This window comes from Molossus molossus, unplaced genomic scaffold (assembly GCF_014108415.1).
Source record: "Molossus molossus isolate mMolMol1 unplaced genomic scaffold, mMolMol1.p scaffold_m16_p_6, whole genome shotgun sequence".
In the NCBI taxonomy this organism is placed as follows: domain Eukaryota; kingdom Metazoa; phylum Chordata; class Mammalia; order Chiroptera; family Molossidae; genus Molossus; species Molossus molossus.
Genome location: NW_023425399.1, coordinates 73,554,229 through 73,579,574, shown reverse-complemented (window position 1 = coordinate 73,579,574; position 25,346 = coordinate 73,554,229). Strand labels below are relative to the sequence as shown.

General features: G+C 35.8%; 1 protein-coding gene across 2 annotated transcripts in view; it reads left to right on the top strand.

Annotated features, from left to right (window-relative positions):
* The window catches only part of USP14 (ubiquitin specific peptidase 14), a 56,764-nt gene extending 32,170 nt beyond the window's left edge, over positions 1–24,594 (top strand). For both annotated transcript variants that reach the window (XM_036244049.1, XM_036244050.1), the window contains exons 6-16: positions 5,889–5,947; positions 7,886–8,016; positions 8,957–9,037; positions 9,374–9,459; positions 10,122–10,236; positions 14,391–14,456; positions 14,603–14,695; positions 15,771–15,899; positions 22,276–22,336; positions 22,950–23,057; positions 23,705–24,594. In XM_036244049.1, the coding sequence (XP_036099942.1) occupies positions 5,889–5,947; positions 7,886–8,016; positions 8,957–9,037; positions 9,374–9,459; positions 10,122–10,236; positions 14,391–14,456; positions 14,603–14,695; positions 15,771–15,899; positions 22,276–22,336; positions 22,950–23,057; positions 23,705–23,856 (1,081 nt within the window). In that variant the 3' untranslated portion in view covers positions 23,857–24,594. The remainder of the gene's footprint in view (positions 1–5,888; positions 5,948–7,885; positions 8,017–8,956; positions 9,038–9,373; positions 9,460–10,121; positions 10,237–14,390; positions 14,457–14,602; positions 14,696–15,770; positions 15,900–22,275; positions 22,337–22,949; positions 23,058–23,704) is intronic.
* The last annotated feature ends 752 nt before the right edge of the window (positions 24,595–25,346 follow it).

The following is a 25,346-nucleotide window of genomic DNA, read 5'->3' as shown; positions in this document are numbered from 1 at the left end:
GATGCTGGATTTTGTCGAATGCTTTTTCAGCGTCTATTGATATGATCATGTGGTTTTTATTCTTCATTTTGTTTATGTAGTGTATCACATTTATTGATTTGTGAATATTGTACCAGCCTTGCATCCCTGGGATGAATCCCACTTGGTCATGGTGAATAATTTTTTTGATATATTGCTGGATCCGATTTGCTAGTATTTTGTTCAGGATTGTGGCGTCTATGTTCATCAGGGATATTGGCCTGCAGTTTTCTTTCTTTGTAGTGTCTTTGTCTTGTTTTGGAATTAGAATTATGTTAGCCTCATATAACGAATTTGGAAGTCTTCCTTCTTGAATTCTTTGAAATAGTTTGAGGAGAATGGGTGTTAGTTCTTTTTTGAATGTTCGGTAAAACTCCCTCATGAAGCCATCTGGGCCTAGGCTTTTGTTTGCTGGGTGAGTCTTGATTACCTCTTCAGTTTCCTTAGTTGTTATTGGTCTGTTCAAGTTTTCTATCTCTTCCCGGTCCCGTTTTAGGAGACTCTGTGTTTCTAGAAATTTGTCCTTTTCGCTTAGATAGTCGAATTTGTTGCCATACAAATTAACATAGTAGCTGTTAACAATCTTTTGTATTTCCATGGTGTCAGTTGTTACTTCTCCTCTTTCATTTCTTTCATTTCTGATTTTGCGCTTTTGGGTTCTCTCTCTCTTTGTTTCTTAGTGAGTCTAGATAAGGGTCTATCAATCTTCATTATTTTTTTGAAAAACCAGCTCTTTGTTTCATTGATCCTTTGAATTGTTTTTTTTGGTCTCTATGTCATTTATTTCTGCTCTGATCTTTACTATTTCCTTCCTTCTACTTGCTCTGGGGTTTTCTTTTTGTTTGTTTTCTAATTCTTTAAGTTGTGAGGTTAGACAGTCAATTAGAAATTTTTCTTGTTTCTTGAGGTAGGCCTGTAGTGCTATGAACTTCCCTCTCAGAACTGCTTTTGCTATATCCCATAGATTTTGTGTTGTTGTGTGTTCATTTTCATTGGTTTCCAGGAAGTTTTTAAGTTCTTCCTTGATTTCCTCGGTAACCCATTCATTGTTTAATAACATGCTATTTAGCCCCATGTGTTTAAATGTCTGCATGTTTTTGTTGCAATTGATTTCTAGTGTCATGCCATTGTGATCTGAGAAGATGCTTTATATGATTTCAATCTTCCTGAACTTGTCCAGATTTAGTTTGTGTCCTATCATGTGGTCTATCTTTGGGAATGTCCCATGTGCACTTGAGAAGAATGTGAATTCTGCAGTTTTGGGATGTAATTCTCTGTAGATATCTATTAAATCCATTTGGTCTAGTGGTTCATTTAGAGTCTCTGTTTCCTTGCTAATTTTTTGTGTAGAGGATCTATTCAGTGGTGTCAACGGGGTGTTGAAGTCCCCTGCTATGATTGTATTGTTGTCGATTTCTTCTTTGAAGTCCTCCGGAAGATTTTTAATATATTTTGGTGCTCCTATATTGGGTGCATATTTGTTTATCAAGGTTATATCTTTCTGTTGGATAGATCTTTTCAATATTATGTAGTGGCCTTCTTTGTCTCTGGTTATGATCTTCATTTGAAATCTATTTTATCAGATATGAGTATTGCTACCCCAGCTTTTTTTTTTCTTTTCCTTTGCTTGGAAAATTTTTTTCCATCCCTTCACTTTCAACTTATGTGAGTCTTTTGTTGTGAGGTGGATCTCTTGTAAACAACATATAGATGAGTCATGCTTTCTTTTTTTTTTTTTTTTTTTTTTAAATCCTCATCCGAGGACATTTTTCCATTTTTTGCACAGACAGAGTGGGAGGGAGAGAGAGGAAGAGAGAGAGAGGGAAACATCGATGTGAAAGGGACACATCGAGTGGCTGCCACCCGCACGACCAACCAGGGCCGGGGACAAACTGCAACCGAGGTACATGCCCTTAGCGGGAACCGAACCCGGGTCTCTCCGGACCGCAGGCGGATGCTCTAACCGCTGAGCCAAACCGGCCAGGGCGAGTCATGCTTTCTTATCGAATCAGCTACTCTGTGTCTTTTTATTGGAGCATTCAATCCATTTACATTTCAGGTGATTATTGATATGTACTTATTTATTGCCATTTTTGTTTAGTTTGTTTATATTTTTCTTTCTATTTCTTCTAATTACACCATCCTTTTAACATTTCTTGTAGTGCTGGTTTGGTGCTAATATATTCCCTTAGCCTTTTTTTGTCTGGGAAGCTCTTTATTTGACCTTGTATTTTGAATGTCAGCCTTGCTGTGTAGAGCAGTCTTGGATTCAGATTCTTGATTTTCATGTCCTTGTTTACTTCATGCCATTCCCTTGTGGCCTGTAGTGTTTCTTGTGAGAAGTCAGCTGAGAGCCTTATGGGGTTTCCTTTGTAGGTAACCTGTTGCTTATCTCTCGCTGCTTTTAGAATTCTCTCTTTGTCTTTAATTTTAGGCATTTTAATTACTATGTGTCTTGGTGTGGGCTTGTTTGGGTTTTTCTTTCTTGGGTCTCTCTGTGCTTGAATTTGAATGCCTTCTTCCTTCACCAAATTAGAGAAGTTTTCTGTCACTATTTCTTTGAATATATTCTCTAACCCTTGCTCATTTTCTTCTTCTTTGGGGACTCCTATAATGCGAATATTATTACGTTTGCAGTTGTCCCACAGTTCTGTTGTCTTTTTGTTTTTTAATCTTTTTTCCTTTTGGTTTTCTGATTGGTTGATATTTTCTACCCTGTCTTCTAATTCACTAATCCTGTCCTCTGCTTCCTCTACTCTGCTCTTTAGACCTTCCAATGTTTTCTTTATTTCTGATATGTCACTCTTGATCTCTTCTTGTTGGTTTTTAATTTCCAATTGGTTTATTTTCAGCATCTCTATGTCCTTACCCATGTTGTTGAGCTTCCTCAAGGTCATGGCTCTTAATTCTAGCTCTGTTAACTTGCCTAACTGTTCCACATTGATATTATTTGGTGGAGGTCTCTTGTTCTTTCATTTGGTTTTTGTTTCTGTGTTTCACCATTTTGGCTATCACAGTGGGCTTTGGAGCCTTGCAAGTTTTCCCTGTGGGTATTGTTGGTCTGCTGTTTGTGGCTCCCTCTCCTGTTTTTAGATGAGTGAGGGAGGCCCCACGTTAAACACCACTGTCAAGTCTCACTTTCCTGATTAGAGTTGTTAGCCCAGGAATGGTACTGTTATCCTCTACCGTTTTGCCTGGAGGCTAGCAGTCCAGGTTTTTTGAAGAGTTTTGGTTTGTTAGTTGATTGAAAAATTCCCTCTGGTGCTCTGAGTAAGAGGATTTCCTGAGGGTGGGGCAGATGCTGGTAGTTAGTAAGCCTCAATTTGCATTTCAGTGCCCCACAGGGTGGGGTTGAATCTCCGAGGGAGGGGCTGCTGCCTCTCCCCAGAGCCCTGGGAAGGCACAATATGGCCACTGTCCTGTGTGGCTGCAATTCAGCCACAGTTCTGAGTGCCCTCCAAATCCCGAGTTCCCCACACAGTTCCAGTCTAGTCTGCCCTCCCTCTGCCGATCCCAAGGTGAGTGGCTGTGCCTATTTTAGCCTCTGTCCAGGCTCCACAGCACAGAGTTGCTTGGGAGTTTAACCCGAGGGCGCAGCTTGGGAGTTTATCCCGAGGGCACTGCTCACAACTAAGGCGAGCTGTGGACCGTGGGCTCCCAGCCCCCTTCTCCAGCCTTTTCAATCCTAGCAGGATTGAGTCAGTGTCCCTGGTTATATGGTCCTCGCAAGCTGCTTTTCTGTTCCCTTTTCCCGTCAATTTGTCTGTGTTTTAGTTGTAATTCCAGTTTTGGTCCTGGGAGACGGTCTGTGTAGCTTCCATTCACTCTGCCACCATTTTGGAATCTCGATACTCATTTTTTAAATGAACATATATAAGTTAGACATAATGAATTATTGTGTATTGAAAATTTTTTTTTTTAGTTGCAGCAGTTTTCAACAGATCTGAATAAATGAAAAAAAGAAAAAACTCCAGTTGAATATAATTTAGCAATATTGTTTATGACCTTTCATTCTATTTACAAAAGCACAGAGTTTTTTTGTTTTTTTTTTAATATATAATCAACATCTAGTGATAGGCATGTATCTTAAGTGTTCAGTGTGATCAGTTTTGACAAACTCAAATTCTCTGTAACCTATTTTACAGTCAAATTATAGAACATTTCCTCATTCCCCTCTCAATGTCCAAATCCCCCAAGATGCTACTGATCTCCTATTAGGTTTGTGCATTCTGAAATTTGTAAGTACAGAATGTACTTCTTTTTTTTTTTTTTGGTTTGGCTTAGTTCACTTGGTATAGTTTTTGAGATTAATTCATGTTATTGAATATATAAGTAGTTCTGGTTGCTCCACATTCTTGCCAATCTTGTATGATATATCACTTTCATTTTAGTCGGTATGTAGTATGTAAGCATAGTTTTGATCATAGTTAATATGCAATCTCTCTCCTACCTCTAATGTTTGAATATTACTGAATGGTAATTCTTGATCTTTTGTCATAGGGCATTGTATTAGTAAATACTGTGATTTGTACATTTCCTTTGGAATGCCAGTCCTTTGCACTATGTTAACTGAGAATAAGAGCAGTGAAAGTGCATTTAGAAATCATTTAATAGAAACTCCTCATTTTATAGGTGAACAAACTGACTTGAAATTTAAGTGACTTGTTTACTGTTAATGGCTAGTTAGTGTTGAATGTTGGTGAGTTTATTTTGATTTAATTCCTTTTTTCTTGATTTTTCAAGTTGTATTATATTTTTATTTTCTTTGTAATAATGGACAGTTAATCTGTACTTTTCTTTTACACAGTTTCCTTTTTTTTTTAATCCTCACCCGAGGACATTTTTCCATTTTTTGTTCAGATAGAGCGGGAGGGAGAGAGAGGAAGAGAGAGAGAGAGAAACATCGATGTGAAGGGACACATCGAGTGGCTGCCACCCGCACGACCAACCAGGGCCGGGGACAAACTGCAACCGAGGTACATGCCCTTAGCGGGAACCGAACCCGGGTCTCTCTGTACCGCAGGCCGACGCTCTAACCACTGAGCCAAATCGGCCAGGGCTACACAGTTTTCAATAAATTTTTGATATAGATGAATTAGACAAGGGGAAATAATTTACGGTGGCTTGCTTCAACAAAATAAGGTGATGAACAAAATAGATCCAGAAACAGGAAAGTAGGGAACAAACTGACAATCCTCAGAGGGAAGGGGAGTAGCGGGGTGGGAAGAGATAAACCAAAGAACTATATGCATATATGCATAACCAGTGGACACAGACAATAGTATGGTGAAGGTGGGGGTGAAGGGGGTGGAGTTCAAAGGGTGAAAAAGGAGGGACTTATATAATTAAAAAATTAATAAATTATTTTAAAAATGGTTTTATTTATTTATTTATTTATTTATTTATTTATTTATTTATTTATTTTTTATCCTCACCCGAGGATATTTTTCTATTTTTTGTACAGATAGAGTGGGAGGGAGAGAAGAAGGGAGAGAGAGAGAGAAACATTGATGTGAAAGGAACACATCGAGTGGCTGCCACCCGCACGACCAACCAGGGCCGGGGACAAACCGCAACCGAAGTACATGCCCTTAGCGGGAACCGAACACGGGTCTCTCCGGACCGCAGGCCGACGCTCTAACCGCTGAGCCAAACTGGCCAGGGCTGGTTTTATTCATTTAAATTCCCTTTATTCTTAGCTTCCTTTTTTGCCCATATAATGCTTAAAGGAACAAGAGCAGACGAGACGAAAATAGGTGGGAGCAACTCTGAGAAACTCGCCGTTAAGGGTGTCATAATAAGACCTTTTAACCGATTTCTTCTCATTTGAATCGAATCCTATTATTTAATTCTGCCTTAATGTCCCCTAGGTATGCTGGTGCCTTGAGAGCTTCAGGGGAAATGGCTTCAGCACAATATATTACTGCAGGTCAGTATCTTAGAAATATATACTTTCAAGAGAGAGTTTAGTATTCAATAAATGTTATTTTTCACTTACAGTTTGATAGCTGTTAATTTACAAAATGTGTTTTGCAAAACATCACCTTGTTAAAATGGACAACTTACTGTAAACATCTTGGTAATTATTTATTATCCAAATTATAAACCAGTGATGTGAGTTCTTTTTGAAAAACAGTCTTTGGATTAAATTATAATTTTGGCTTTAAGTTGTATAAGTAAAATACATATCTTTAGGGATATCCAGAGATAGGTTTTGTTATAGTTCATGTGATCATTATAAAAGAGAGTCTTGGTGGGTATTAGTGTAAGAAGTGGTGTATGAGGAATGAGGAAACAGACATTTTTTTTTTCTTCACCCGAGGACATTTTTAATTTTTTTGTTCAGATAGAGTGGGAGGGAGAAAGAGAGAGAAACATCAATGTGAAAGGTACACATCGAGTGGCTGCCAACCACATGACCCAACCAGGGCCCGGGACAAACTGCTACCGAGGTACATGCCCTTAGCGGGAACCGAACCCGGGTCTCTCTGGACCGCAGGCCAACGCTCTAACTGCTGAGCCAAACCGGCCAGGGCGAGACAGACATTCTTAAAGGGTAGAAACAACTTATTTCTTTATTATATGAGACACTGTATCCCCGTCTCGTTTTGGGACATTTTGACAAAATGGGTACCCTGTTATTTATTTATTGATTGATTTTAGAGAGGAAGGAAGAAAAAGAGAAAGAGAGAAATATTGATATGAGAGAGAAACATCTGTCAGCTGTCTCCTGCACACTTCCTATTGGAGATCAAACCCACAACTTGGGAATATTCCCTCACTGGGAATCTAACCTGTGACGTTTTCATGCATGGGACAACGTTCAGCCAACTGAGCCACACTAGCCATGGCCAGATGATTACTCTCTTAAATCATTGGGCTAGGTTGATAGGGTTTTTATAGGCATCTTTTTTTTTTTTGGTAATAGCTCTATTGAGATATTCATATATCATACAAGTTACCCGTTTAAGGTGTACAATTCATTGTTCTTAAGTATAATCACAGAGTTGTGCAACCATCACCAAAATTTAAATTTACAGAAAAGTATTAAGAATTCACCAGTTACTAATTTTTTGTCACATCTGGTTCATCATTCTCTATAATGCATATTCTTTTTTCGGAACCATTTTAGGGTAAGTTGCATATATCATGTCTTTTATTGCTGAATACTTTAGTACGTATTTCCCAGGAATAAAGACATTCATAACCATAGGATAGTTTTCAAAATCTGGGTGTTTAACACTGATATATTATATTTGTTGTACATGATATAAGGACATTGTGTGATAGCTAGAAAATCAGCAAAGGAAAAGTATTGTGATCTCCAGAGGCCAGGGCTGAGTCCATGATCATGGGATTTTTGAGAAGGGATAAACAGGAAAGATTTTGAAGAAGGCAAATTAGTTTTGGTTTTTAGCTGTTCAGTAGAATCAGGAAGTATGTTTAAAGAGCCAGATTTCAATATTCAGGAGTTCAGTAGACGGGAATCAAGTAAAGGATAATGGATTAGGAGTGTGGAGACCTGATGACCTGATAATGGCATAGCGGCAGAACAACATTATACCTGATTGATCTCTAGACAGAAGTTATATGTTCTTTGTATTGAATGAAGATATACCCTGCTTTGGGAAAACAGCAGCTGGCAAGGAAAGAGAGGGACAGGGCCCAGAAGTTGTTTATAGCTCCCAATTGCATTATAAATTCTGTTGACATCCTTAAGATTTAAAAACAAAGCTTCTTATTAGGAATCCAACAATTGCTAAAGGAGTAGTTATATATAAAAACAGTTATTAACAGTTTTTTGTTTATAGTAATTGTATTAAATATGCCACTCTTTTACTAAGGTATTATTTGCTTTGTTTTTAAGCCCTGAGAGATTTGTTTGAGTCCATGGATAAAACTTCTTCTAGTATTCCACCTATTATTCTACTGCAGTTTTTGCACATGGCTTTTCCACAGTTTGCAGAAAAGGGCGAACAAGGACAGTATCTTCAACAGGTAATCAGGGCAAGGAGCTTGGTTTTCATTTTGTAAATATAAATTTTAGGTTTCCTGTACTTACCACACTTACTGGATTATATTTGGAAAAACAATTATCAGTCCTCCCTAGTTCATGGAGTGGTGCAGTAGTCTGTTAACTAATCATCTTGCTCTGTTTTTGTTTCTTTGCAGTTTCTCCATATAGCCCCTGAGAGTCCTTTTAAAATGTAAATAAGATTATGTTGTTCAGTACTTCCTGGTGATTTTCTATCCCTAAATTTCTAAATCCTAAATAATCTAGCCTCTGGCTACCTTTCTGAATGCATCATGTACCACTGTCCTCCTTTCTCATTTCTCTCCGGATACTGGCTTCCTTGCTATTTTTTAAACCCTCCAAAGTATTCTTGTTCTGCAAGGGCCTGTGCTCATGTTCCTTTGGCTCTCAGTGCATGGCTTGCCTCCTTATCTTTAGGTCTCATGGCTCAAGTATCAAGACATCAGAGAGGCTTTCTTAGAGAGGTTTTTCTAGAGAGGCTTTCCTTAACTGCCCTATTGAAATAGCACACTTTCTTTGCCCCAATCACTTTTTGCTCCCATACTACCTTTTTTTCTTCTTTATAGCCCTTCTCTTAACTTGAATTTATGTAATATTTTGTTTATCTATGTTTCCCATTTGGACTTTTTCTGGGTTTTTTTTTTTTGCTATGTATTTCTAGTGTCCAAAACAGTGTTTAGCCTAATCAGGAGCACAAGTAAACATCTCTTGAATGAATGAAAAAACTATTTTGGAATTTTTCGTTGTTTTGAAGATCAGAAAATATCGACTTTGGCTTAATATTTTTAAAGAAAAAAAAAAAGCTTTCTTTTTCTCTAAGGAAACTAATTATTTTGGAAGGATTCTATATGCCAAACACTGTCATAGCCAGGATTATTTACGGTGTCATTTTTAAAATTACAGGATGCTAATGAATGTTGGATACAAATGATGCGAGTATTGCAACAGAAATTAGAAGCCATAGAAGATGATTCTGTTAAAGAGGTAATTGAAACATATTTTAATTACAGATTTTCATTATACCTTGATTCATCCCCACTTCAAAAGCTTGAAATAAATTCATCTTAATAAGGTAGACATGTACTTGAATACTTGAAAGCTTGCATTTGACACTTGAATTCAATGTATTTTTATTAAACATAATTAATAGGTACTATTGAGCATCTATAGTTATTTGAGCAGTAGAAAGATTTTGCAGAAAGGGATTATATTTTAAAACACTTAAATATGTATTACTAAACTACATTGTGTGGGAGGAAATGTACATTAATAACTACATAAAGTAAAATTGGAATTTTTATTTCATTTTAATTTTTGCAGACAGACTCTTCATCTGCATCAGCAGTGACACCTTCTAAAAAGAAAAGTTTAATTGATCAATTCTTTGGAGTTGAGTTTGAAACTACGTATCCTTATAAGCCAAGATATGTATAAACTACTCATAACTTATTAGAAGTGTATAAAGTGAATTGCTGATTAGTGTGGTAGGGTGGAGTATGAAGGAAAATTCTTCAGAGGTTCTTCTGTCCAAAAAATATCAGGGAAATTAGAAATTTGGAAAAATATACCCATTGGAGTGATCTTGAAGTTTAGATAAGTGTACACTTTAAAGATATTCATTATTTTTCTTATGAATATCTTTAAGAGTCTACTTCATTGATTTGCTTCAAAGAGAATTAATTTTTAATTGTATGAAATGGAATGTATCAGTTATATTCATGAGATTGAATTAATTCTTAAAACATGAATTTAGGGAAGTACTTTCTAGGTGATGGGTAGAAACTAGAAAAGATTTCTCTTTATGTGGCTTTTGGTTATTAAGGCCATTTTAAGACTATATAAATGCAACATATTTGTTTAATATTTATCCTTATCATACATTCATTCACAGTATTGGTAAGCAAATGAGCATTTTAAAATATGTTGAAATAAATCTCTGTTGGGATACCAAAATGTTTTAAATATTAATGAATGATACTATTAATTTTAGTAGCATTAGGATAGCTAATTCAAGATAATGTAATAAATTGAATGCCCATTAGCATATTCCTTAACTTATTTTGCAAAGCATGAAATGTACAGAATCTGAAGAAGAAGAAGTCACTAAAGGAAAGGAAAATCAGCTTCAACTTAGCTGTTTTATCAATCAAGAAGTCAAGTATCTTTTTACAGGACTTAAATTGGTAAGATAATTAGAGTTGATCTTCATTATTTGTGGATTTCATATTTGCGAATGCACCTACTTGTAAAAATTTATTTGTAACCCAATATCAATACTTGTGGTGTTTTCATGGTCATTTGAAGATATCCTTAGTGTGGCAAAATTTGAGTCACCTGACACACACAGTACCACCTAAGGTCCAGAAAGATAATGCTCTGATTTCTTGTTTCAGCTCTCCTACTATAAACAAGTATCCTTTTTGCAGTCATTTTTTTTTATCCTCACCTGAGGACATTTTTGCATTTATTTTCAGATAGAGCGGGAAGGAGAGAGGGAGGAAGAGAGAGAGAAACATCCATGTGTGAGAGACACATCTATTGGCTGCCACCCACATGACCTATGGGGCCGGCGACAAACTGCAACCAAGGTACATGCCCTTAGCGGGAACTGAACCCAGGATGCTCTGGTACGCAGGCCGACGCTCTATTCGCTGAGCCAAACCAGCCAGGGCTGCGGTCATTTTCTAGTGCTGCATTTTTTGTGTTTTTGTGCTTGTTGATGATTTTGCTATTTAAAATGGCCCTCAGGCACAGTCCTAAAGTGCTGTCTAATGTTTTAAGTGTTAGAGGGCTGTGACATACCATAAGAAGAAAATTCAGTTTCTTAAGAAGTTTCATATAAGGATGCGTTTTAGTGTAGTTGCATGTGAGTTCCATGTTAATGATCAATAGTGTGTGTTAAGTAAGGTGTCATTATACAGAAACACATAAAACAAGGTTGTGACCCTAGCCATGTGACTCAGTGATTAGAGTGTTGGCCTGTACACCAAAGGGTTATGGGTTTGATTCTTAGTCAAGGGCATGTACCTGGGTTGCAGGTTCAACCCCAGCCCTGGTTAGGGCACGTGGGAGGAGGCAACCAGTCTGTCTCCCTCTCACATCAGTGTTTCTCTCTCCCTCCCGCCCTCTTTCTCCCCCCCTCTTTTCCTACCTTCCTTCCACTCTCTAAAATCATTGGAAAAAATATTCTCAGGTGAGAATTAAAAAATAAAAAACAAGATGGTGTACTGATTGGTTGACAAAAGTGTGACCAGAGGCTTCTAGGAGGGCTCTGAGGCTATATTAACGGGGGTATATTTATAATTATGAGATACAAACCAGGATTGTACTGTGAAGATCAGGCTGTATAGTCATTCTGCCATTGCACTAGTACTGCAGTTGAGGTCCCAGAATTTAAGTGATTTCATTTGGTTTGTGGCAGAGCCAGATCTAGAACTTTCTTCTCTCATTATTCAGTTAGTACTCTGCCCAGTGCCATACAAAAGAATGCACTATAGTTAGCAGTTTGATAAAATATAATGGTTTGCCTGCCAACTTCTTAATTTGTTATGATTTGGGGATTATGCACATCTTTTTGAAGGATAGGTGGTGAATGGGGGCAGGGATTATGTTATAAACAAGATAATTTGTTGTCATCTGTAGTTTAGGGTAAAATGGGTTATGGGAAGGGTTGGTAAATTTAGACCTAAGAAGCAGATAGATAAATAGTGATATTCTCTGTTCTGTGATACTGAGAGGAAGAGTTGAGAGAAGCTCATTTTAAAAGCATTACAGCTCTGACCCTGTTCAGTTTGGCTCAGTGAGTGGTTAGAATGTCAGCCCACGGACCAGAGTCTTGGGTTTGATTCTGGTCAAAGGCATGCACCTCGGTTGCTATTTGGTCCCTAGCCATGGTCGGGGTCGTGCAGTTGATGTGTCTCTCTCACATCGATGTTTCTCTTTCTGTCTCTCTGTTTCTCTCCCACTCTATCTGAAGGTAAATGTAAGAGTATCCTTGGGTGGGGATTTAAAAAAAATTTTTTTTTTTAAATAAAAGCATTACAGCCCTGACTGGTGATCTCAGTGGTTAGAGCACCAGCCCATGCACTGAAGGGTCTCAAGTTCAATTCCTGGTCAAGGGCCATGTAGCTGGGTTGTAGGTTCAATCCCTGGCCTGGTCAGGGCACATGCGAGAGGCAACCAATCAATGTATCTCTCTCACATTGATGTTTCTCTCTGTCTCTTCCTCCCTCCCTGCCTTCTACTCTCTCTAAAAATCAATGGACATGTCCTCAGGTGAGGATTAACAAAAAAATATGTAAATATATAAAGTAAAAAAATAAAAAGCATTATAAGTAATAGCTAACCATTAAAAGTTCTATAACAACTTACAATGTGCAACTTTTAGGGCTTCAAAACCTGAAGTATAAGTGATAATTGGAGTGTGTGGAATGGAATGTTTGGCAAGGAATCTCCAAGGTGGTATTTTCTTCAAAATTTTATAAAATTCCAGGAAAACTAAATATACTTGGAACTTCTAGATGATAGTGGATTGGTTTTAATAGGTATAGCTTATTACCTGATGAATAACATAGCAACAGATACTTTCTTGAAAAATATGTATGCATGAGATTTTTGTATTTATCATCTCGGTAATTTTTAGATCATTTGTTCTGATTATTAGATTATTTAATCTATTAGATTATTTTAATAATTTGTTATTCTTGAGTAATTGGGCTTCACATTTCTGTATCTCTTTGCTGCTGAATAAACTTGATTAAATGTTAAAAAGTTACAGTGATTCCTTTTCATTGTGATTAGTAATTTTAAAAAATCAAACTTAAAAAATTTATTTAAACAAGTGTAATATGCTTAGAGTAAACATTAACAGTAAATTGCTTTAACTCTGATTTCATCTGTTTATATTCTCAAAGCAGAACACATTGGTAGTGTTAATTTTTTTTGCTTTTATGTTATTTTGAATTTATTTTGGTGACATTGGTTAATAAAATTATATAGGTTTTAGATGTACAGTTCTGTAACACATCATCTGTGTATCACATTCTGTCTACATCACCCCAAGTCAAGTTTCCTTCCATCACCATTTATTTCCCCTTTTAGTGCTGATTTTTTGATATTACAAATAGTAGCTAATGTTTATAGAACATAGAATATATGCTAAATAGTTTTCCACGTGTACTAATTTATGTAATTCTAACTGCACTGTAACATAGGTACTATTATTACCATTTACAGATAATGCCCAGAGGGGATAACTACCCCATGTCATATAGGCTCTAAGGAGTAGAAAGGCAGATATGATTATTAAGATATGTATAATGGCCCTGACCAGTTTGGCTCAGCGGTTAGAACATCAGCCTGCAGACTGAAGGGTCACAGGGTCAGTTTCCAGTCAAGAACATGTACCTGGATTGCAGGTTCGATCCCCAGCCCTGGTTGGGGTTGTGACGGAGGCAACTGATCAGTATGTCTCTCACATCGATGTTTCTCCCTCCCTTCCACTCAATCTAAAACAATCAATGGAAAATATCCTTGGGTGAGGATTAACCTAAAAAAAAAATGGCAAAGGCTTTCTCACATTGGTTAGATTAACAGAGGGTTTCTTTATGATTTTTCTCAAATTTAATAATGATTGGTTCTAAAGAACAAGGATTTTCACATTCTCTTTAATTTTTCTCTAATATGAATATTCTAATTATAAGTAGAGGAATGCCTTAAAAGGCTTTATTATGTTATATAAAATGCAGTATAGACTCAGAATCTGAGTAACATTTGAATCATAATTTAGAAACTTTAAACATTATTTGTTTTGGCCCTGGCCAGTTTGGCTCAGCGGTTAGAGCGTCGACCTGTGGTCCCGAGAGACCCGGGTTCGGTTCCCGCTAAGGGCACATGCCTCGGTTGCAGTTTGTCCCCGGCCCTGGTTGGTCGTGTGGGTGGCAGCCACTACATGTGTCCCTTTCATGTTGATGTTTCTCTCTCTCTCTGTTCCACTCTCTCCCTCCCACTCTACCTAAACAAAAAATGAAAAAATGTCCTCTGGTGAGGATAAAAAAAACAACAAAAAAAACCAACTTTGTTTCACACCAGTATACAGTTTTATATTCCAATGAATTCACAACAGTATACATTTTTTGATGCCTTCTGATGCCTTTTAAGAACTGAACCATATTTAAAAATAAAAATCTTTTCACATTGTCTTCATTCAGATTATTTCTCAGTGGTATAAATCCATAGTCTAAGTGCTAATTCTTAAAGAATTAAAGATGTGATACTATAATGTGGATAAAAATTTCTTTTAAACTAATATTTGATCTTCTATTATGTTCTTTTGTAGCGACTTCAGGAAGAAATCACCAAACAGTCTCCAACATTGCAAAGAAATGCTTTGTACATAAAATCTGTAAGTTGTGCGTTCCTTTTGAAATTTATGTTTTTTTAAGTTTTCCAGTTAATTATTGCCCAGTCATTGTTTTTACCGAACCAAGGAATTAAAATCTTGTATGATATTTTCATGTAATATGATTTCTTCTTATTTTTTCTTCTCAGTCCAAGATCAGCCGGCTACCTGCTTACTTGACTATTCAGATGGTTCGATTTTTTTATAAAGAGAAGGAATCTGTGAATGCTAAAGTTCTTAAGGTTAGAAATGAACTTTCAATATAATAAATTATTCTTTGAAAAGGAAATCCCTGACTTACAGTAGGTTCTTTTATTTCTTTAGGGATAGTTAAATTTTTTTTGAAATGGTATATATAGGGAAGTTATTAACATTAGACAAGTGGTTCTTAACCAAGATGTGTATTGGAATTATCTCATGTCCTTTTTATTTGAAATCATATACACACCTAGCTTCTTCCTACCCCCTAGGTTCTGATTAGGTGGGGCCTGAGGTAGTATATTTTAAAAAAGATTCCTAAGTAATTCTAATGGATACCCCCATTCCCCAGAAACACCACACTAGATCAGATTCTCAAGTCCAGAGGTACTGATCCTTTTTAGGTTTAGGGATGGGATTAGGCTTAGGGTGCATTAGAACATGCTACAATCTGTTCTAAGCGGTTCCTTTCTTTCAGGTGAAAGGAGTATTAAATTATTGGTGCCCAAAGAGTACTTAAATTGTAATCTGAACTGTAGCTCAGCTATATATCCAGTCCCTGATCTTTGGGAAAGTTATATATAATTCTAGCCTGTTGACCTGAAATTCATAATACATTTTCAGATATACTTTATGTTATATTGGAAGGTTAACTATAGTTGGAGTATCTACCCAATGTTAACTTCATATGTTAATATTAGTTATTGAATTATATCACTATTGTTTCTATGTGAAATTGTATTTCAAATTACAGTCAAAAGTGATCCCATTTGTAAATTGACTCCACTGCTGGTTTTAGGTTTCCATTATTTCCACAGCAATTGGTCTAATATTTCTAAAATGCTTCTTTGTCATATAAATTTTGGTAACTCCTCGGTCATCAGTTTCATGGGTTAAAATGTTTAATGAAAAAAAAGTTAAAAAATTTTCTTACCTTGAAGTTAGGACCAGAATGAAAATAAGCACTAGGATGTTTTCAACTGCATAGATTTCCAAGCAATTTTTACAGATTTTATTCTCATCTGCATTTGAATTACAAAAACACTACATTAAAAATGTAATAGATATTTTAAATAACTGCTTTGGTATGTCAATACATTTTTTTCTTTTTGTATATAGGATGTTAAATTTCCTCTTATGTTGGATGTGTACGAACTATGTACACCAGAACTTCAAGAGAAAATGATCTCTTTTCGGTCAAAATTCAAGGATCTAGAAGATAAAAAAGTGAATCAACAGACAAAGACAGTAGGTTCTTATTAATCTCAATATTTTAATCTTCAAACTTCAACTATTACTTTGTATTGTTAATTTATTGTAAAAGTGGGTGAACCTGTATTTTATTTAACACATATGCAGATACCACATATATTGGTACAGGCTTTTACAGTTTTAGGTGTATTTTAGCATAATAAAAAGAACTCTAGTTATGGTAAGGGTCCTTTATAGTAGAATAAGCTTAATACCTTCTTTTCTTCTATTATCTGTTATATTCCTTTTCTATTTATCTCCTCAAAGCACTTCACATAAAATCTTGCCTAGTATTTTTCAGTATACATATGAAGTACAGCTGAATTATTATATGTTGGATTTATTTTTTCAAAATGAAAAAGATACTTCCTGGTAACAAAAGTTTTCAATGTGATATTTTAATATATTAAAATTTAAGTTCTCCTGCAGATTACCATTTGTGTATGTGTGTATAAAGCAATATTTTAAAATTTAATTTGAGATAATTATAGTATCACATGCAGTTATAAGAGATAACACAGAGAGCTTCATAATTACCTTTTATCCAGTTTCCCCTAGTGATAACATTTTTGCAAAACTATAATACAGTATCAGAACCAAGATACTAACATTGAAGCAGTCTAGTTACGTCCATTTCTATCACCACAAAGATCCCTCATGCTGCCCCTTTGTAGCCAAACCCACTTTCTTTTTGCCCCTGCCCTCTCCTTAATTCCTAGCAATCACTAACCCGTTCTTCATTTCTATAATTTTGTCATTTCAAGAAAGTTACATAAATGGAATCATACATTATGTAACCTTTGGGTTAACTTTTCTCATTCAGCATAATTCTCTGGAGATTAATCCAGGTTGATTTTATATAGCAGTATTCCCTCCTTTTTTGTTACTGAATAATACTCCGTGCGGATATACCACAGTTTGCTTAATCATTTACCCTATTAAGAATACATTTGCTATAACATTGATAATTCCAGTTTTACTGTAAAGATAAATTTTTATGTAACTGGAATAAATGCCCAGGAATGTAATTGCTAGATTGCATGATCGTTGTGTATTTAGTTTTTAAAGAAACTGTTAGATGTTTTCCATAATGGCTGTACCATTTTAGGTTTTCATCAGCAGTATATGACTAATCCCCTTTTTCTGCATTCTTGCCAGAATTTGGTGGGATCACTTTTTTTTTTTTTTAATCTTCATCCGAGGACATTTTTCCATTTCTTGCACAGACAGAGTGGGAGGGAGAGAGAGGAAGAGAGAGAGGGAAACATCGATGTGAAAGGGACACATCGAGCGGCTGCCACCCGCACGACCAACCAGGGCCGGGGACAAACTGCAACCGAGGTACATGCCCTTAGCGGGAACCGAACCTGGGTCTCTCCAGACCGCAGGTGGACGCTCTAACCGCTGAGCCAAACTGGCCAGGGCGGGATCACTTTTTTATTTTAGCCACTTGAATCAGTTTGTAGTGATATCTCATTGTGGTTTTAATTTGCATTTCTCTAATGACTAATGATGTGAAACATGTCTTCATATGTTTATCTGCCATCTGTATATACTCTTTGGTGAAATATCTCTTCATGTCTTCTACCCATTTTCTAATTGTGCTGTTTTTTTACTCTTGAATTTTGAGAGTACTTTATATTTTAGATACTAGTCCTTTGTTGGATATGTGGTTGCCAGATATTTTCTCCCAGCCTGTAGCTTTGTTTTTTCATCCTCCTAACAGTGTATTTTGCAGAGGGAAAGTTTTTAATTTTGATATAATTCAGTCTATTTTTTCTTCTTCTTTGCCTTTTCTTGCTCTTGGTGTCATATCTAAGAAACCATTGTCTAGTCAAAAGCCATGAAGAAGAATGCCTGTGTTTCTTCTAAGATTTATATAGTTTTAGTTCTTCCATTAAGTTCTTTGATCCATTCTGGGTTAATTTTTTGTATATGGGATAAAGTACATACAGGTCCAGATTCATTCTGTTACATGTGAATATCCAGTTGTCCCAGCACCATTTGTTGAGAAGATTGTTTTCAAAAACTTTGCCCATTGAATGGGCTTGGCACTCTTGTAGAGTCAGTTGATCATAGATGTATATTTCTGGATTCTTAGTTTTATTTTTTTGTCCTCACCCGAGAACATTTTTCCATTTTTTGTTCAGACAGAGTAGGAAGGAGAGAGGTAGAGAGAGAGAAACATCGACATGAAAGGGGCACATCAAGTGGCTTCCTCCCACAAGACCCAACTGAGCCGGGGACAAGTCGCAACTGAGGTATGTGCCCTTAGTAGGAATCGAACCTGTGTCTCTCTGGACTGCAGGCCAACGCTCCAACCGCTGAGCCAAACCAGCCAGGGCCAGATTCTTAGTTTTATTGAATTGGTCTGTACATCTGTCCTTTTGCTAGTACCACAGTCTTGGTTAATGTAGATTTTATTTGTAGTAAGGACTGTAGCAAAGTATGAGCATTCCGACTTTGTTCAAGATTGTTTGTCACTTCTGAGGCCCTTGTAGTTCTATATTTATTTTATGATCCGCTTGTCCATTTCTTTAAAAAAGCAATTGGAATTTTAATAGGGATTGCATTAAATCTGTAGATCAGTTTGGGGAGTCGTGCCATTTTAGTAGTAAATTGTCTTGCAATCCATGGTATATATTGAGGTCTTCTTTAATTTTTTCAACAGTGTTTTATAGTTTTTTGTTTGTTTGTTTGTTTGTTTTTATCCTCACCCAAGGGCATTTCTCCATTTTTTTGTTCAGATAGAGTGGGAAGGAGAGAGAGGAAGAGAGAGAGAAACATCGATGTGAAAGGGACACATCGAGTGGCTGCCACCCACATGACCCAACCAGGGCTGGGGACAAACTGCAACCGAAGTACATGCCCTTAATGGGAACCGAACCTGGGTCTCTCTGGACCACAGGCTCACACTCTTAACTGCTGAGCCAAACCAGTCAGGGCTGTTTTATAGTTTTTACTGTAGAAGTCTTTGGTTAGATTTATTCCTAAGTATCTTATTCTTTTTGATGTTTTTGTAGATGGCACTGCTTTCTTAATTTCATTTTTGGGTTATTCATTGTTGATCTTATATTTTCTATTTTGCTATTTTAGCTTTTCTTTTTTCCTTTTCCTTTTTTGAAAGAGATTGTGTAAAATTGTTAATTTTCTTCAAATGTTTGGTAGAACTGTGGTGAAACAATGTGGGCCTGGAGATTTCTTTTTCAGGAATTACAGATTAAATTTTCTTTATAGTTAGGGGCTATTCAAGTAATCTCTTTTTATAGTTTGTGTTTTTATGGACTTGATCTAAATTATCTAGCTTATCAATTTTATATGTGGGATTAATTTTATTATTATTTTGGTGTCTTCATGGTATATAGTGATATCTGTCCCCTGTTTCATTCCTGATTTGGTAATCTGTGTCTTTTTAAATTTCCTGTGTCAGTCTTGCTAGAGGATTGTCAGTTTTATTGATCTTTCAGAGAACTGGCTCTTTGTTTCATTGTTTTTCTCTATTATTTTTTTCTGTGTCTAATTTAATGAGTTTCAGCTCATTTCTTTTTCTGTTTGAGTTTATTTTGCTCTTATTCTAGGTTCTTAAAGTAGGGGAGCTTAGTTTTAATTTCAGACTTTTCACTATTTTCGAACATACACATTTAGGAGTGTAAATTTCTCTCTCAGCAGTACTTTCACTGTGTTGTACACATTTCATTTTATTGTACTTTCATTTTCATTCTGTTTCCTGTATTTGTTTCATGTATTTCCCTTGAGTCTTCTCTTTGATCTTGAATTATTTAGAAGAATTTTGTTTAGTTTCCAGGTGTTAGGAAAATATTCTCTTATCCTTCTGTTATTGATTCTACTTTGATTTCATTGTAGTGAGAGAAAGCTTGTTATTGAAATTTTTAAGTTTGTTGAGGTTTGCATTAGATGCTTCAGGATGTGATCCATCTTGTTATATAAATATATTCCATGGACACTTAAAAAGAGTGTGTATTCTGTTGTTGAGTGTTCTGTAGAAAATGATTAGACCCAGTTGGTTAATGCTGTTACTTTTTTCTATAACTTTGCTGTTTTTCTGTCTAGTTCTATCAGTTGTTGAGAGAGCAGTGATGAAGTCTTCAACTAAAATTGTGGATTTGTATATTTCCCCATTCAGTTCTATCAACTTTTGCTTTGCATGTTTTATAGCTCTGTTATTTTTTTTATAGTATATACATTTATATGTTCTATAGCATACACATTTAGGATTGCTTTGTCTTCTTGGTAGAGTGAATCTTTTGTTAGGCAATATTCCTCTCTGTCCCTGGTAGTTTTCTTTGTTTTGAGGTCTACTTTATCTGATTAATATTGCCACTGCTGCTGCTTTCTTTTTGTTAATGTTTGCATGACATACCTCTTTCTATTCTTTGATTTAAAATTTCCCCATACTTTTATATTTGGAGAGAGTTTCTTTTTTCCTCACCTGAGGATATTTTCCCATTGATTTTTAGATAGAGTGGAAGGAAGGGAAGGAGAGAGAGAGAGAGAGAGAGAGAGAGAGAAAGAAACATCATTGTGAAAGAGACACATTGATTGGTGCACATTTCAGACCAGGGCTGAGGATTGAACCTGCAACCCAGGTACATGGCCTTGACTGGGAATCGAACCCTTGATCCCCCGTTTTGTGGGTTGATGCTCTAACTGCTGAGCAAAACCAGCTAGAGCTGAAGAGAGTTTCTTATAGATAGAATGTAGTTGGATCATGCTTTTAATCCACTCTGTAGCTTCTTTTTATTGGTGAATTTAGGCCATTTACATTAAATGTAATTGATATGTTAGTGTTTAAATATATTTTATATTCTGAATTTGTTTCTTGTTTTTGCCTTCTTATAGGTTTTTATCCTTTTTCTTTTTAAAAAGATTTTTAAATTTATTTTTAGAGAGAAAGGGAGAGGGAGAGAAAGAGAAACATCCATGTGAGAGCAAAACATCAGTTGGCTGCCTCCCGCACGCCCCTGACCAGGGGTCGAGCCCCAATCTGGGCACGTGCCCTGACAAGGAATCGAGCCGGTAACCTTTCCGTGCATGGAGCGATGCTCAGCCAACTGTGCCACCCTGGCCAGGGCTTAAACATTTTTTTAGACTTCTAAATTGATTTATGTATAGTATATTTCAATATATTTCTCTGTATAGCTTTTTCTGTGGTTGCTGTAGGTATTATATGTAGTTGACTCTTGAACAATGTGGAGGTTAGCGGTGTCCACCACCCAGATAGTAAAAAATGCATGTGTAACTTAAGTTGGTTCTCTGCATATAGAGATTCCCAACCACCAGTTGACACTGAACAATGTGGGTTTAAACTTTGCGGGTCAGTTGAAAACAAAAACGCATATAAAAGGACCTTTCTTATCCAAACCCATGTTGTTCAAGGGTCAGTTGTATATAAAAAGGAATGATAAACCTTATTGTATTATTAGTTTGACTTCTTGTTTCTCTAGCTATAAACTGCTTGTATTATCTTGATTACCATTATAGTTTTCAAGAACTTTGTGCCCATATACCTAGATAAGTTGTTTAAATTTTTTGTGTTGCACATGAAAATGAGTTGATGCAGGAGTTCCCACTAAAGATCCTTGTCTAAAGTAGTAAGTCATGCTGCTTTTAATACAGGTAAATGTTTGCTGAATTAAATATTTCAGTTTATTTTGGCCGAAGTGGCAGGTGCCCATGGCTTAATAGATTTAATATTATTTGTAGTAATTTAACTTATTTTTTTGAGGCAGCTCTTTTTCTTTTTTTCATTTATGTGGTTTGATAGTATTTTGGTAAAAAAAAATATAGAATTGGGTTATCCTACCCTAGAACACTGTTTATCTGTATTATATTCACTGGTATGCTCTAGCTTTAGTGGTTTAACATTGATCCTATAATCAGAGGGTCTGTTATTATACATACAAAATTGTATGCTGTTAAAATGTAGGACCTTTGGGTTTCCAATTTTATGTTAACTATAGTTTTATCATTTTAATAATTTGTAAGGTAGTCCAGAGTTTGTCTTTGTTTTGCCTTAATTCTTTGCATTATAGACAGTAAGTATTTGTGGAAATGAATACAGGTATCCACTGGTTTCCAAAAATTCTCGTACACCACTTTGCTTTTATGAAAGGCCTACCTATATTAGGTAACTGAAAGAAATCTGAAGCATTTTGCTTTTGTGAAAAAGCCATTACCATATGAATGTAGATCTTTTGCTTTTTGTAAAAGTGAAGTGGTGTAATGTGAACTTTTTGAAAGCAGAGGATACTCTTCACTTTATTTATTCCAGTTTGGCTTATGAAAGTTTTTATAGGAATGCTACTTAGATTTCTGATATCACAGTTTAAAATTAAACATTTTTTCCCTTCAGAGTGACAAAAAGAGTAGTCCCCAGAAGGACATTAAGTATGAACCCTTTTCTTTTGCTGATGGTAAGTGAAATTTTCATTTCAGTTGAGGGTGTCTGTGTTGTGTGTGTGTGTGTGTGTGTGTGTGTGTGTGTGTGTAGGTAAAATTGCTGTCTTGCCATATATCTGTTTTTTTAAAGATATGCTTTAAAAAAAAAGTCAAGTTTCTTGAAGTATACTTTATCTCAATATAGTAAAAGTCACTTTTTAGCATATACTTTTATGAATGATACCATACTTTTTTTTCCTTTATTGATTTTAGAGAGAGACGAAGGGAGAGAGAGATAGAAACATTGATGAGAGAGAACATCGACTGGCTGCTTCCTGCATGCCCCCCACTGGGGATCAGGCCCATAACCTGGGCATGTGTCCTGACCGGGAATTGAACCGGCGACCTCTTGGTGCATGGGTCGACACTCAACCACCAAGCCACACTAGCTGGAAAATACCATACTTCTTAAAACATTTTTCATGAAGCCTTAACTTTGATTGGATAGTAGTATCTTACTGGATTCTAATAACAGAGGAATGCTTCTCTAGGCTAAACTTCAAAACATTGTTCTTGCTTGTTACTTGGTTTTAGAAAGCACATGTTTGTTTCTTTGTCTAATACTACTGGATTTATATCTTTCTTTAGATATTGGCTCCAATAATTGTGGATACTATGATTTACAAGCAGTGTTAACACATCAGGGAAGGTCTAGTTCTTCAGGTCATTATGTATCATGGGTGAAAAGGAAACAAGGTAAAGATTCCTTTTTTATTTTCCCCCAGTTGTTACATACTATACAGTGGTTCTCAAACTTTTTGGTCTCAGAACCTCTTTACATTCTTAATTATTGAAGACTTTTCCAAAGAGCTTTTGTTTATGAAGATTATATTTCTTATATACTGTAATAGAAATTAAAACTGAGAAGTAAATTAACTTATTCAAAACTGACAATAAGCCCATTGTAATAAACCCATTACATAAATAACATTTTAAAAATAAAAATAACAATGTTTTCCAAAACAAAAAATTAGCAAGAAATGGTATTAATTTATATTTTTTTTAGTCTTTATGTCTGGCTTAATAGGAGACAGCTGGATTCTCCTAATTATTTCTGCATTTCTGTCTGTTGCTTTATCACACATTGTATAACCTCTAGAAAATTCCAAAGCACACTTGAGAGAATGAGGGGGAAATGCTTTAGTAGTCCTTTAATAATGTTTTAGTAAATGCTTTAGTAATATTATGAGAGTAGTTGAAACCTTAATGGAACTCTTGAAATGGATTTGACTTGAGTAGTCCCTGGATCATGCTTTGAGAACTGTTGATATGGTAGCTTTTTTGAGATGGAACTCTGAAAAAAATCATGTGATTTTAATTTCATTTTCTTCTCTTGTCTGTAGATGAATGGATTAAGTTTGATGATGATAAGGTCAGCATTGTGACCCCAGAAGATATCTTGCGGCTTTCTGGTGGTGGAGACTGGCATATAGCTTATGTTTTACTCTATGGGCCTCGCAGAGTTGAAATAATGGAAGAGGAAAGTGAACAGTAATCTTCATTCTAGCTATTTATGCTTAGGTGTGAAATAAATGTTATTTGTTGATTATTTCTATAATTCAGAGTTTGAGAGGAAGATATGTAAGAGGTTTTGTTTCCCCTTATATGGAACAAAGGGCAGAAGCAAACCACTCTATCAATCTAAAAAATTACAAGGAAGAGAAAATTGCCTTTGGACTGTGCTGCCCTGTATAAAGGTGGCAGGAAGACATTTTTAAAAAGCTTATTTCTTGCATTAATTTTTTAAAATTCTGAGTTGAAATGCCTTTCAGCCATTATCTTATGTGATAATTTTCCCTGCCCGTCTCAGCTCAAGATTCAGCAATGAAATGTTTATTGCACACCTATTACCTGTTATTTGTTGTTCTTGCATGGTTCAAACCACAGGCAATTTAGTAGCTGTCCGTCCTTTGCCTTATCTAACAAATTTTGCCAGGAAGATGGAAAGGAAGTAAGTGTTGCTCTCATGTGCTCAGTGCTGCTGTCCATATTCCATGGAAACATGGATACAATCAAGTATTTGTCCAGCCTAATTGTTGCTGGCTTTTCATGACTTTAAAATAAATTGTGATCAATAGTACATTTGATTATACATTTATTACTGTGTCTCTGATGTACTATGGTTTGTACATTTAACTTTGCAATGGTTTTGTAGTAATCAACCTTAAAAAGATGTTGGCAGGCTCTGGTTGCTTATTTTTAGAAAATGGGGATATTTAATAAAAAAAAAAAAGAGGGATTAACAATTTTTGACCTCAAGTCTGTTGTCTGTTGAGTTGGCCGAAGTTAATCCTGATGGTTAGTTTTACTCTGCTGTTAAGCATCCATTTAAAAATGTTACCTTCTTTTCTTGCTAGCATTATATTGTTTAAAAAAAAATACAGGGTTGTAAGAGCAATGGAATTCTTTGGATGCAGAATGCAGTGATGTTATCAGCCAGATCTGTTCAGCTCAGTTTTTACACTCCTATCAGTAACCAAAATCTTAATGTCTACTTCAGTTTAATATAAAATGGTGGTAGAAATACCAAGAATATGAGGTATTTCAATATGGTGGGCTTAATAAATTCTAATTAGTTCCTTATCTTTGTTTTAGGAGCCTTGATTGTTAGAGAAAGGATAGAATATTATCTAATTTGTCTCTGATTTTGAGTTGGGTATTTATAATTGAGTTTTGGGGATTATTGTGAAATCTCATCTTTGCTTATGCTTGTTTTAATGCTCTGCAGAACCCAGCACTGATAATTAGTAGATTCCCAGAGAATAATGGCCATTCTTGAGTTCGAACAATGTGATATAATCTAAGAACACTAGGGGATATAAAACAAGTATTTCAGGGAAACTTATTTGTAAATAGCTTCTTCAGTTAATCTTTAATTACTTTAATTATTGGCAATCATTACTCCCTTTGCTTTGGGGGAGGATGCAGAACAGAATGGGAAAACTGAGACCATAAGAATTGTGGTTTCTTTTATATATATTGGTA